This window comes from Salarias fasciatus, chromosome 6 (assembly GCF_902148845.1).
Source record: "Salarias fasciatus chromosome 6, fSalaFa1.1, whole genome shotgun sequence".
In the NCBI taxonomy this organism is placed as follows: Eukaryota; Metazoa; Chordata; class Actinopteri; order Blenniiformes; family Blenniidae; genus Salarias; species Salarias fasciatus.
The window spans coordinates 3,427,617-3,439,535 of record NC_043750.1 but is presented as its reverse complement, the minus strand read 5'-3'; the positions used below and the strand labels follow the sequence as shown (position 1 = coordinate 3,439,535).

Below are 11,919 nucleotides of genomic sequence, written 5' to 3'. Positions count from 1 at the left end.
GAGGCGGGAGAGCGGCTGAAAGAGGTGGGAGAGCAGCTGAAAGAGGCAGGAGAGCGGCTGAAAGAGGCGGGAGAGCGGCTGAGAGTGGCTGAAAGAGGCGGGAGAGTGGCTGAAAGAGGTGGGAGAGTGGCTGAGAGCGGCTGAAAGCGGTGGGAGAGCGGCTGAAAGAGGTGGGAGAGCTGCTGAGAGTGGCTGAAAGAGGCGGGAGAGCGGCTGAAAGAGGCGGGAGTGCAGCTGAAAGAGGCGGGAGAGCGGCTGAAAGAGGCAGGAGAGCGGCTGAAACAGCCGGGAGAGCAGTTGAAAGAGGCGGGAGAGCGGCTGAAAGAGGTGGGAGAGTGGCTGAAAGAGGCGGGAGAGCGGCTGAGAGCGGCTCATAGCGGTTCAGAACTCGCCCCAGGAGCCCCAGCAGTCCCTGCAGTCCCTGCAGGCTGCGGGTCGGTGTACCTGATCCAGGTGTAGACGACAGGAACGCTCCCAAAGATGACCCCCGTCACCCAGGACGCCAGGCACACCGTCGCCATGGCGACAAAGAGGAAGCCCCGGGCGGAGGACGGGCCGATCAGACGCTGCACAGTGAGGACGGCTGCAAGGAAAAGCAGTTCTGCTCCAAAGCATGATGGGAATGTTGGGTCCGGCAGTGTGGTGAGCGGGTTCTGCTGCGCCGTACCGACGCTCCCGATGGACGAGGTGACGAAGGCGAACTTCAGCAGACTGACCGCCTCGCACCACGGCGACCTCTGACCTCCGGTCACGACGGCCAGCATGGAGCCCGAGACGATGAGAAGGGAGCAGCCTGGACGGCACAGGGGTCAGAGGTCAGGGGCTCGGTCTCTCCGGAGAGGTCGTCGTGTGACCCGAGGCCCGGTTTACCGAGGTCCGACAGCGTGAGGCTGAGGAAGGGAAGCCAGTACCGGCAGCAGAACTGGCCCCGGCGCTGAAACACCACACAAGAACCACCTTCACTCAGACCGGACGTCTCGGCATCGTCTCCAGACCTGATCTAGAACACAGGAAGTGGTTCTTGACCCGATCTGGGAAACAGGAAGTGGTCTCACCAGGAGCTTGACCAGCAGAACCAGGCTGTTTCCGGCGATGCCCAGCAGCATCTCCAGGCCCAGCACCGTCACCAGCAGCCAGCGCTCCGCCCGGGTCCAGGCGCGCTCAGCGGGCACCGTGGCGTTCAGGCCCTCGCTCACTGCAACGCCACCACACACACACACACACACACACACACACACACACACACACACACACACACACACACACACAGTTACTGCTGCCACAGCCCCCCTGACCCCCGACACACTGCAGGACCAGCTGGAAACACGGAGGGCGTGCCATCTGGTGGCCACAGCATGTCATTGCAACTGAATCTGTGCAGCAAAAAACTTTTTTTTTTTTTTCAAACATTAATTTGAGGGCCGTTCAGAGTGAGGGTGAGGGCCGTATGCGGCCCATGGGCCGCCAGTTGCCCATCCCTGCTCTAGATTCAACATGAACCCTGCAGGATCAGGCGTCTCTGAGGTTCAGCTCCCGGTTTCTCGGTGCTGTGGGTGGTTTAATACGCCGTTGGTTTGTAGTTTGATTCCTGAACGCCGCTGACGCCCTGATGGACGGCTGCTGCTCGGGCTCCTGCCTCTCCGGGTTCCTCGGGACCCCCCCTCGCCCGCTCCGCCCCGACACCCTCAGGACCCAGAGGGCGGCGGTGCTGCTCCAACCTCCAGCCACCAGAATACAGATCGGTCTTCCTGCGTCAATCTGACAGAATCAGGGTTGTACTTACTGTCGCAGCGAGCCGTCGTCCTCGTTCAGAACCGGAGTGTGTGAGAGCCGGCGTCAGAGCGCTGCGGTCATCAATCCAGCGGAGCGAGCGCCACTTCATTAAAACTCCCATGCTCCACTGAGCTCCAGGACGGCGACGCCCTGACTGCAGCACAGCCGCATCGCCCTGCTCATCGCAGCAAGAATCCCAGCTCTCAGAGTACGAGACCCGAGAAACTGATCTGACACCGACCCAGAACAGGATGGACTTCTAAAACATGAGCTCACACTGTCTTCTTTCACCTTTTTTGGTGAACACAAACACAGCATCACATATTTCCAACCTGTTGTGCTTTGTATGCTTTGACATTGTTCATTTCCATTACAAACATCATTTAGCAGGAAAAAAGGTATTTGAACAGCTTTTCTGTGGTTGTGAAACGGACAGAATGTCACAGACTGGAATATGTCCAGGTTCAGTCAGAACTCTGTTGAAATGATTAGTTTCAGGGTTGAAAGTATTCACACGGGATGCTTTATGAAGCTGGAAACTCAATGCTACACATTTCTGTCAACTTATTTCCAACAACAGTCCAGCACAAATCTGACACTCATCACAAAATGACACTTATTTTCAGTGAGTTATTCCTTTTTTAAGCAAAAAAACAGAAGAAGAAGAATTCTGAATTATTTTGACAATAATTATGACAGAAGTGTCTTTTGACGTCATTATGAATCAGTGTTTGTTGGGGCTATTTGTTAGTTTTTGAGTATCTTCTGAATATTTTCTAATTTAGTTTTTGTTTGTGTTATTGCATTTCGTGTTTCTTTTGTTTAGATTATTTGTTTATTTTGCATGTTAGGTTTGGGTGATTGGCACATTATTTTCTGTTAGGCTTGCTTTTGTAGAGTTAATTGGTACCACCTGCACCTGGAGGTTATTTCAGGAGGTTGCAGGTGGAGGAGCAGCGTGCACCTGGAGGGGGGGGGGGCTACGGTTTTTTAACAGAGCAAGAGAAGCAGCAGGAAGTGATCGCCCCAATTGTTTGCTTGCCATGGAGAATAAACCAAGATAAACCCTACAGGGATTTTGTTGGACTGTGATTTCTTCTGCCTGCGTAAACCACGACCCGGCGCATCAGTGGTAGTTTGAAGTTCATGTTAAAGCTGCTGTAGGCAGGATTTTGCTAGGCTGTGCTGGGTTTCAAATTGCCATCTTAGATGGGTCAAATCGCCATCTTGCTTAGATAACCCTAAGCAAGATGGTGGAGATGCAGAATCCTGCCTACAGCATCTTTAAGTTTTTGATTTTTATTGTATCCAAAGACAAATAGCCACTTCAGTGTTGATTTCACACAGAGCTTGGAGGGCTCTTCTCAGGTGGAGCTCGTTGTCTTCCAGCTCCATGTTGAAGTGTCTTTGAGCAAGACACCGAATCCCTGCAGGCTGAGAATGTACTGGGGACGCATAGGTGTAGAAAACGGAGCAACACAAAACCAGAAGCCACAGATCAGCGGCGCTGATCCAACATGTCCAAGAACGTATGATCATTAACCACATTGCTGAAGAGCACAAATGGTAACAAAACAAAAGATCAGATCAGCAGCTCTCCCCTTCAGCAGAGCTGGACTCTCCTCTTTTTTCTAATTTTGAACAGCACAACACTTCATATTGATTTGACCAGGCCAGCGGAGTTTGTTGTTGTTTTTTTAAGCACATAATAGACTGAAAACTTTATTTTTTAATGAAACACTGGACTTTGACTGAGGGGGCGGGGGAGTCTGCGTGAGGTCCCCCCCCCCCCCCCCCTCCCTTGCCGCCGGGTTCGCTGAAAGGCCACAGTTTGGAACCATTTCCGCCTCCTCAATTCAATCATATAAATAATGTGACTTATTAGTAGTAAACAGCAAACCAAGAATGTTTAAATTTTTCTTATTTATTATTTGTATTTTTGAATCAGAACCTTCGTATTTCGCACAACGCCTGAGCGAACGTGAATCCTTTTTGAACTACTTAGTTGTCCGTAGTACGTCATCACGTTACAACACTTCCGGTTCACGCAGAGTCCGAGCCGCTGTTCTGGTTAAGGAGGCCAAATAGCGACTTTTCGGTGAGTTTCTAAGCGTTGCTTGCTGCTCAGAAGACGTTTTTCGCGCCGTTCCACAGTGAACCGGCCCCGCCGCGGCCGCCGCGGCCCCGGAGCTCCGGCCACGTTTACTTCACCTCAAGCGACCTCTGCGCGAGAAGTCCTTGACGGCGGCGCTAGCTTAGCTTAGCTGAGCTGAGCGGCAGACCTCCACACTCCCGGCTGAGCTCGTGCTCCTCCTTCGGGTGCAGCTCGTGCTCCGGCGGTTACAGGACGGGAAGGCGCGTGCCGCGTTCTTCAATAACGTCCTGTTACCGGCTGCAGAGGCTTCGTCACGTGAGGCGGACTCGCATCCGCACTCAGGGTCACGGCTCCGTGCTGAACCGGAGCGGTTTCCAGGTCCCTCAGCCGGGTCCTCGCGCGTGTCACTGTGGCGGATGGTGTGATTCCCGCGCTTTGACTTCTCCAGGAGTTTTAAAGCGCGTGTCTCTCTCAGCTGTTGATGCTCTGGCGACACAGTCAACGTGTTTCCGGTGCAGCGGGCCTCTGGGACCCTGCAGCCGGGCTGCTTGGCTCCGGTGTTGTGCCAAGGTATTCACCCCGATAGAGCGTGTATCCCCTGAAATAACGTGTACTCCTCTGTAGCTCAGGGAAGAAGTCAGCCAGTCCTGTGAAACTCTCCAGCATCATCACTCTTAAAGATGATCACTAAATAAATGTCATCATGGTGGTCTTTGGTTCGAACATTCTCCACGGGGGGTACAGATTTTTGCAGGCTAAATATGGTCGAGTCCTCACGTTTTTCATGGATATGCGCTTTTATTTTGGAAGTGTGGATAGAACTTCCGGATGATTGTAAATAGCAGCAAGATTCTAATCTAAGAGAAATGATCCCAAACAGCATCAGAAGTCAACGTATGAGCATGGCATGAAGAGAGAGAGCGATGCTAACGAAGGCGACTGATTCTTTGTCAGATCAGTTTCTTATGGCGCTACAGTGTGATGAAGGGCTGCAGGTGAAAAAGTGAGCGTGTCAATATATCAAAATAAACAAGTCCATTGTTTATGTTCAATTAAAAAAGCAGCACAATAAAACGGTAACAGTCACTACACCCATACTACAATCTGCATGATAGTACTTGTCATTGTTTAGGGTGTAGTTCCATCCCGCGAACAGGGGACACACTTTCTATCGGGGTAAGTACCGTGGCACAACACCGGTTCACTGCAGTTTCTGAATGTTCTGGAGGCTTGGAGTCCGAGCCTGCAGGGGCAGCGGGGTCTGGGTCTCTGCTGCCCCTGAATGATAAATCTCCCCGTGCTGCTCTGCAGGTGCGTCATGGCTGCAGCGCTGCGTCTGCTGTACTCCGCCTCCAGGCCAGGTATGGCGCTGCCACTCTTTAGCCTTTCGTGTGAGTTTGCTTTTGATGACGATCTGCTTGTACGTCTGGCTTCAGGCACATCGGTGGCCAGCCCCAGCCTGGTGAGGTCCCTCAGTGTGTCTGCACAGAGACCAGGATTCAGTGAGTGTCTCCCCGCGCCGTAAACCCGTCCTGGAGAGCCAGAGGCCCGAGCGTGTGGTCCAGGTCACCGGAGACGGTGCTTCACCTGAGTGACCTTTGACCCATTTCCCGCTGGTGTGTGCAGAGTATGTGAACGCCCAGGAGATCCCCACAGACATGAAGTCCATCACGGACCGGGCCGCACAGACCCTGCTGTGGACGGAGCTCTTCAGAGGTCAGCGCGCACACACACACACACACACACACACACACACACACACACACGGCCCGGGGCTCCGGGTTCAGCGGTGTGACGGGTGTGTGCCTGGCTGCAGGTCTGGGGATGACGATGAGCTACCTGTTCCGAGAGCCGGCCACCATCAACTACCCGTTCGAGAAGGGCCCGCTGTCGCCCCGCTTCCGGGGGGAGCACGCTCTGCGCAGGTGGGTCTCCGGTCCGGACCGGTCCGGGGCGGTCCAGCTGCAGGCCTCGGCTGCCGGGACTTTTTACCAGACGGTAGTTTGGTTTTTTATAAAATGCTGGTTTGCGGCGTGACGGCGTGTGCGGGACACCGCCTCCGTCTCCGTCCGGGGACGCTCTGAGCGTTGCCAGAAGAGTCGGGAGTTTTAGAGCAGTTCTGAGGTCAGGCGCTGCTGTGGGGGCAGGAGGTCTGGACCCCGAGCGGGCCGGGGCCCCCATGAAGGGGCCGGGGCCCCCATGAAGGGGCCGGGGCCCCCATGAAGGGGCCGTTCCGGAGCTCGTCTGAAGACCTCAGAGTTTGGAGCGATGTCGTCTTCGCCAGCGATGGCGGAGATGAAGACATGGCGAGGTGTGTGTGTGTGTGTGTGTGTGTGTGTGTGTGTGTGTGTGTGTGTGTGTGCGCGCGCTGGCGGGACATTTCTGCTGCCGCCAATCGTCTGTCCGCCGGACGCTGCGTTCGTCCTCGCTCAGCACGCAGTCCGGACATCCTGTAACCTTTAAATGTGGATGACGCGCTGATTTCCCACCCGCCTGGGGTTCCTGAACGCACCTTTAGGGTTAGCAGGTGATTGGCTGAGAGGGAGCAGGAGGCGGGACCAGGAAGTGGGCCGTTGTCCTGAAGGAGCCTTCCGGTGGCTTTACGCCTGTTGTGTCGCTCCTGGTTGCAGCGTTGCCGCGGTTACGGTTCAGTGAGTTACAGAGAAACCGTCTGTCCTTTAAAAGGCCCTGCGGGACGCGGCGGAGCTTTAGGGAGTCCATCGGGGGGACGGGTGTTGGAATGTCTTCATCTCTGAATGTTGGAAAAGCAGCCGAAGGAGAAAAGCTGCTGATCAAAGTTGAAGCTCAGACGATCCATGAAGAAGTAAAAAGAGATTTGACGGGGCAGCAGGGATGTCCAGATGTCCTGTCCCCAGACTCATCCTGTCTCCAGACTGTTCCTGGAGGATCCTGAGGAGTTCTCATCCCAGTCCGTCCTGTCCTGGTCTTCCCCAAGTCCTCCTCCTGGTGGGACATGTCCAGAACTTGTCCTCAGGGAGGTGTCCAGGAGGCTCCCTCCTAAAGAGGAGCTGAGCCTCCTCACTGCTCCTCTCCATGTGGAGGAGTCGTGGCTCTACTCCCAGCCCCTCCCCCTGGTGCTGTAGCCCCTCCCCCTGGTGCCGTAGCCCCTCCCCCTGGTGAGATAGCTCCTCCCTGGTGCCGTAGCCCCAACCTGGTGACGTAGCCCCTCCCCCTGGTGACGTAGCCCCTCCCCCTGGTGACGTAGCCCCTCCCCTGGTGCCGTAGCCCCTCCCCTGGTGCCATAGCCCCTCCCCCTGGTGCCATAGCCCCTCCCCCTGGTGCCATAGCCCCTCCCCCTGGTGCCATAGCCCCTCCCCCTGGTGCCATAGCCCCTCCCCCTGGTGACATAGCTCCTCTCCCTGGTGCCATAGCCCCTCCCCCTGGTGCCATAGCCCCTCCCCCTGGTGACATAGCTCCTCTCCCTGGTGACATAGCTCCTCTCCCTGGTGACATAGCCCCTCCCCCTGGTGCCATAGCCCCTCCCCCTGGTGCCATAGCCCCTCCCCCTGGTGCCATAGCCCCTCCCCCTGGTGCCATAGCCCCTCCCCCTGGTGACATAGCCCCTCCCCCTGGTGACATAGCTCCTCCCCCTGGTGACGTCTCTCCTCCAAAACCTTCCTCTTCCCTCCAGGATTTGAGGTGTGACTCGGTGGAGTCCTCCTCTCCAGGACCTGGAACAGACTTTCCAGGGAGGCTGAGGAGTCTGACCCCCCTGTGGTTGGACCACATCCTCCCGTCCCCTTTTTAAAAGAGGAGCCACCACCCTGGTCTGCCCTGGTCCTCCAGTCCAGAGGTTCTGTCCCTGACCGCCAAGTGAGCTTATAGAGACGAGTCACCAGGACCGTCCTGAAGGTCCAGAGACTGACGGCTCTCAGGGAGAGTGCCGTGGTGCCCCGAGGTTCCAGGTCCCCGTGAGGTTCTAGGTCGCTGTGGGGTTCCGGGTCCAGGTCTGGGTCCTCTGGGGGGGTTGGTCTGACCCGGTCTCTGGGTGGAGGACTGACTGGCCCGCTGCTCCGGCAGGTACCCGTCAGGAGAGGAGCGCTGCATCGCCTGCAAGCTGTGTGAAGCCATCTGCCCCGCCCAGGTAGGACCAGGACCAGGGAGGACCAGGGAGGACCGGCCCGGGCCGCTGCAGGGCTGACTGTGTGTGTGTGTGTGTGTGTGTGTGTGTGTGCGCGCGCCAGGCCATCTCCATCGAGGCGGAGACCCGGGCGGACGGCAGCAGGAGGACGACCCGCTACGACATCGACATGACCAAGTGCATCTACTGCGGCTTCTGCCAGGAGGCCTGCCCCGTGGACGCCATCGTGGAGGTGTGTGTGTGTGTGTGTGTGTGTGTGTGTGTGTGTGTGTGTGTGTGTGTGTGTGTGTGTCGACATGGCTCCGGCTCATGTGCTCATTGTTCACCCCTTCACCCCGCAGGGCCCCAACTTCGAGTTCTCCACGGAGACCCACGAGGAGCTGCTGTACAACAAGGAGAAGCTGCTCAACAACGGAGACAAGTGGGAGGCCGAGATCGCCGCCAACATCCAGGCCGACTACCTGTACCGATAGAGACACACACACACACACACACACACTCACACACACACACACACACACACACACAGTGTGGGCCGTTCTGCCCACTCGTCCCTCCTGTGCTGAATATACTTTGATCCGTGTGGACTTCAGTGTTTATGTGTATTTATTGGGACCTGTGGGACCTGTGGGACCTGTGGGGGTCCAGCCGTCCCCCCGGCGGACCGGAGACATGTCCGCTCCGGTCTCCCGGTCCCCGTGGCCGGTCTGTGGTCTTCATGTTTCCACCCTGATGCAGAGAATAAAAACTGGGAGAAACTTTAAATGTGACGCTCTGGTTTTCCTCTGGATCCCTGAACCAGACCCTCAGATCCACAAGAAGGTCCAGATCCGCCCCAGACGCCCACTTCCTCTCAGCTCAGTTTGATCCACTTTGATCCAGTCAGGAGAACCCGGTCTGCAGGAGAACCCGGTCTGCAGGAGGTTCCAAACAGCCTGGGGGTCTGCAGGAGTCCAGACTGGGCTGAGAGAGTCCCGGTCAGGCCCGCTCAGGTCCGGTCAGTCCCGGTCAGTCCCGGTCAGTCCCGGTCAGGCCCGGTCAGGTCCGGTCAGGTCCGGTCAGACCCGGTCAGGTCCGGTCAGGCCCGGTCAGACCCGGTCAGGTCCGGTCAGGCCCGGTCAGGTCCGGTCAGGCCCGGTCAGTCCCGGTCAGGCCCGGTCAGACCCGGTCCGGTCAGTCCCGGTCAGTCCCGGTCAGTCCCGGTCAGGCCCGGTCAGGCCCGGTCAGGTCCGGTCAGGTCCGGTCAGTCCCGGTCAGGTCCGGTCAGGCCCGGTCAGTCCCGGTCAGGTCCGGTCAGTCCCGGTCAGGTCCGGTCAGGCCCGGTCAGTCCCGGTCAGGTCCGGTCAGGCCCGGTCAGGTCCGGTCAGGCCCGGTCAGGTCCGGTCAGTCCCGGTCAGACCCGGTCAGGTCCGGTCAGGCCCGGTCAGGTCCGGTCAGTCCCGGTCAGTCCCGGTCAGTCCCGGTCAGACCCGGTCAGACCCGGCTGAGCGCGCCGTGCTGTTTCCTGGGCTCCGGGTGCTGGAGCTGGCCGAGGTGATGAAGATGAAGACGGTGAGGAAGATGTTTTAATAAAGGTCACCACATGATGAACAAGGCTTTAAAACAGGCACAATATGAAGAACTCCAAACAACAGACGGATGAAAGCTGCTGAGAGGACAGGAAGTGAGACGTTGTCCTTCCTGTGGCCTGGAGGCGCGGGGCTGCTGGGGTTTGGGTCATCTGGTCGACCGTTGACCCGCTCACCAGAAGACGGTTAAGTCCAGTCCGTCCTGTCCGGTCCAGCTGTCGCTCTGGGGTGGGTTCAGTGTTTCTGTTCTGGGTTCTGATCATTGAACTTTCTGGAAAGGAACAGCGGAACCACTAACGTCGGTACAAAAAAAAAAAACAGCTGAGAATGAAAAGTTGTCCCAAAGTTGGAGCTGAAGTTTTCCTCGGCAGCCTGAGGCGGTTTCAGAGCTGCAGGGTGGACGCCGTTCGGCCTCTCGGGGTCGCTGTCCCTGAACACATCCTGCTTCTGCGTCAGGGGAACGCCCTCCTCTGCAGCGTCGCCGCCAAGCCGCTAGGGGGCGTGGCTTTGTTTCACCATCGGCAGTCACGACGACGAAGCGGCTTCCGGAGCTCCGGCTTTAGCCAGACGCTGGCTGCGATGGAACCCGCATACTGCCTGCTGCATACTGCCTGCTGCATACTGCCTGCTGCATACTGCCATACCCATGCTGTCCATACTGCATCCTGCATCCCCAGTCCATCAGACAGTACGCAAAGCGTTTACAGCATACTACATTATAACCCACAATGCATTGCACTCCTCCCCCAGCCAAAATCGACCTGCTAAAGCTGATTTCACTTTAGCTCGAAACTCTCAAAGTGGTGGTTTAGAGCCGAGTGTCTCACCCAGTGGTCCTACGGAGCGGCCCGCCCCTGCCGTCACACCGGGGGGCCTGGAGGTCCGGCAGCGGACCCCCGGGCCCCCCGGGCGGCGGACCCCCGGGCCCCCCGGCCGTCACACCGGGGGGCCTGGAGGTCCCCCCGCGGACCCCCGGGCCCCCCGGCCGTCGCACCGGGGGGCCCGGGGGTCCGGCAGCGGACCCCCAGGTAAACCGGTGCAGCGCGCCCGCCGCTGGCGAGCGCAGAGTTTCTCCCACCGTCCGGGGCCGGACCCAGAGTGCGGGCCGCCCACCCGACCCCACCCGACCCCACCAGACCCGCCGGCCGCCAGGCGGTGCAAGCTCTGTCTGGCGCAGCCGCTGTCCGTCGCGTTGCATCTTGGGTAATTTCAGTATGAGTAGTGAACTCACAATGTCTACTCAACATTTCTGGTGAATGCAGTATGCATCCAGGAACTTCTCGCCTACTGCCAGCGTAAACGCACTGCATACTCAGTAAGTTAGTATGAGTAGTAGGTAAGTATGCGGTTTCCAACACAGACATAGATCTATAGACATACATCTATGTCTATAGATCTATAGATCTATGTCTATAGATCTATACATTTATGTCTATAGATCTATAGAAATACGTCTATAAATCTATAGACATAGATATCTGGACTCGCTTCACTGACCGAACATCTGCGATGCAGATGTTCGGTCAGTACAGATACCAAAAAATGTACTTCCTTACAGTACTTCGTTACTTGTACGTCGTTATTTCCCATCTCTGATCTGCATATATGACATATCGGACCCGGGCTGTGGAGGAGGAGAGGCTGAGCGGACCAGGAGGAAATGTTGGTGAAACTAATGAGCTTTTAGACGATTAAAGCCGTTTTGGGAGCGGCTCTACACACAGCCCCGTCTGCTAGCAGTGCTAACACTGCTAGCAGTATAGCGATGTGCGCCGCTCCATTCTGGATCTGAATTTCTCCTGAAGCTCTGTTGGGATCAGAAAAGCCTTTGGGGTGAGGATCAGAGGTGGGCAGAAAGTACTCTCCCATGCCGTGTTTTCCGTGTAGCCAGTCGGTTCTGGAAGAGCTGCGCTGATCGTGATCAGCTGGGCCCAGAACTGTTTGTTGCAGGTGATTCAAATCAGCCCAGCTCTTTAACTGACTGGGCACAACAAAAACATGGCGTGGGAAGGTACTTTCTGGCCACCTCTGGCGAGGATATTGTTCTACTTCATTCTATAAACAACGCGAAAGCGGACCAATCACAGCCCTCGGCGTTCACGTCGCCACGCGTCGCCTCCAGGCGTGGTTAGGATTTTTGGGAGGTGCGCGTCAAGCCCCGCCGTAGGGCGCTGCGTAGACGGCGTGGGTTCTGCGTCGCTGCGACGGAGAAGCGTACAGAGCCCTTCAGGATCTCGGTGCAGAATCAGCTGATCGATCGGGACGGCCGGAGGCGCACAGGATCACCGACCGGCGGGGCGGGGCCAGCAGAGCGCCACCTGTCGGCGCAGAGCGGCAGCCACAAGGAAAACTTGCAAAGAGTTCATATAAAGGAGTGACCA

The 11,919-nt window shown here is 57.1% G+C and overlaps 2 protein-coding genes across 2 annotated transcripts in view; one reads left to right on the top strand and one right to left on the bottom strand.

Annotated features, from left to right (window-relative positions):
• LOC115391129 (beta-1 adrenergic receptor-like) overlaps positions 1-1,341 on the bottom strand; it is a 7,994-nt gene extending 6,653 nt beyond the window's left edge. The window contains exons 1-5 of the mRNA XM_030095238.1: positions 1,296-1,341; positions 1,056-1,195; positions 871-934; positions 668-793; positions 445-583 (exon numbers count right to left, since the gene is read on the bottom strand). Of these exons, the coding sequence (XP_029951098.1) occupies positions 445-583; positions 668-793; positions 871-934; positions 1,056-1,195; positions 1,296-1,341 (515 nt within the window). The remainder of the gene's footprint in view (positions 1-444; positions 584-667; positions 794-870; positions 935-1,055; positions 1,196-1,295) is intronic.
• Positions 1,342-3,788: 2,447 nt separating this feature from the next.
• LOC115390454 (NADH dehydrogenase [ubiquinone] iron-sulfur protein 8, mitochondrial-like) lies at positions 3,789-8,557 on the top strand. Its single transcript, XM_030094337.1, has 8 exons — positions 3,789-3,871; positions 5,180-5,229; positions 5,305-5,370; positions 5,495-5,584; positions 5,685-5,793; positions 7,910-7,973; positions 8,074-8,202; positions 8,312-8,557. The coding sequence occupies exons 2-8, from the start codon at positions 5,187-5,189 to the stop codon at positions 8,441-8,443; spliced, it is 633 nt and encodes a 210-aa protein (XP_029950197.1). The 5' UTR covers positions 3,789-3,871; positions 5,180-5,186; the 3' UTR covers positions 8,444-8,557.
• The last annotated feature ends 3,362 nt before the right edge of the window (positions 8,558-11,919 follow it).

What these genes read in the sequence shown, in the direction of transcription:
- LOC115390454 (XM_030094337.1), top strand. Translation starts at nt 5,187, where the DNA reads ATGGCTGCAGCGCTGCGTCTGCTGTACTCCGCCTCCAGGCCAG. An exon ending in GTACTCCGCCTCCAGGCCAG is followed by an intron (nt 5,230 to 5,304) that starts GTATGGCGCTGC and finishes GTCTGGCTTCAG; the next exon opens with GCACATCGGTGGCCAGCCCC. An exon ending in GGGGAGCACGCTCTGCGCAG is followed by an intron (nt 5,794 to 7,909) that starts GTGGGTCTCCGG and finishes CTGCTCCGGCAG; the next exon opens with GTACCCGTCAGGAGAGGAGC.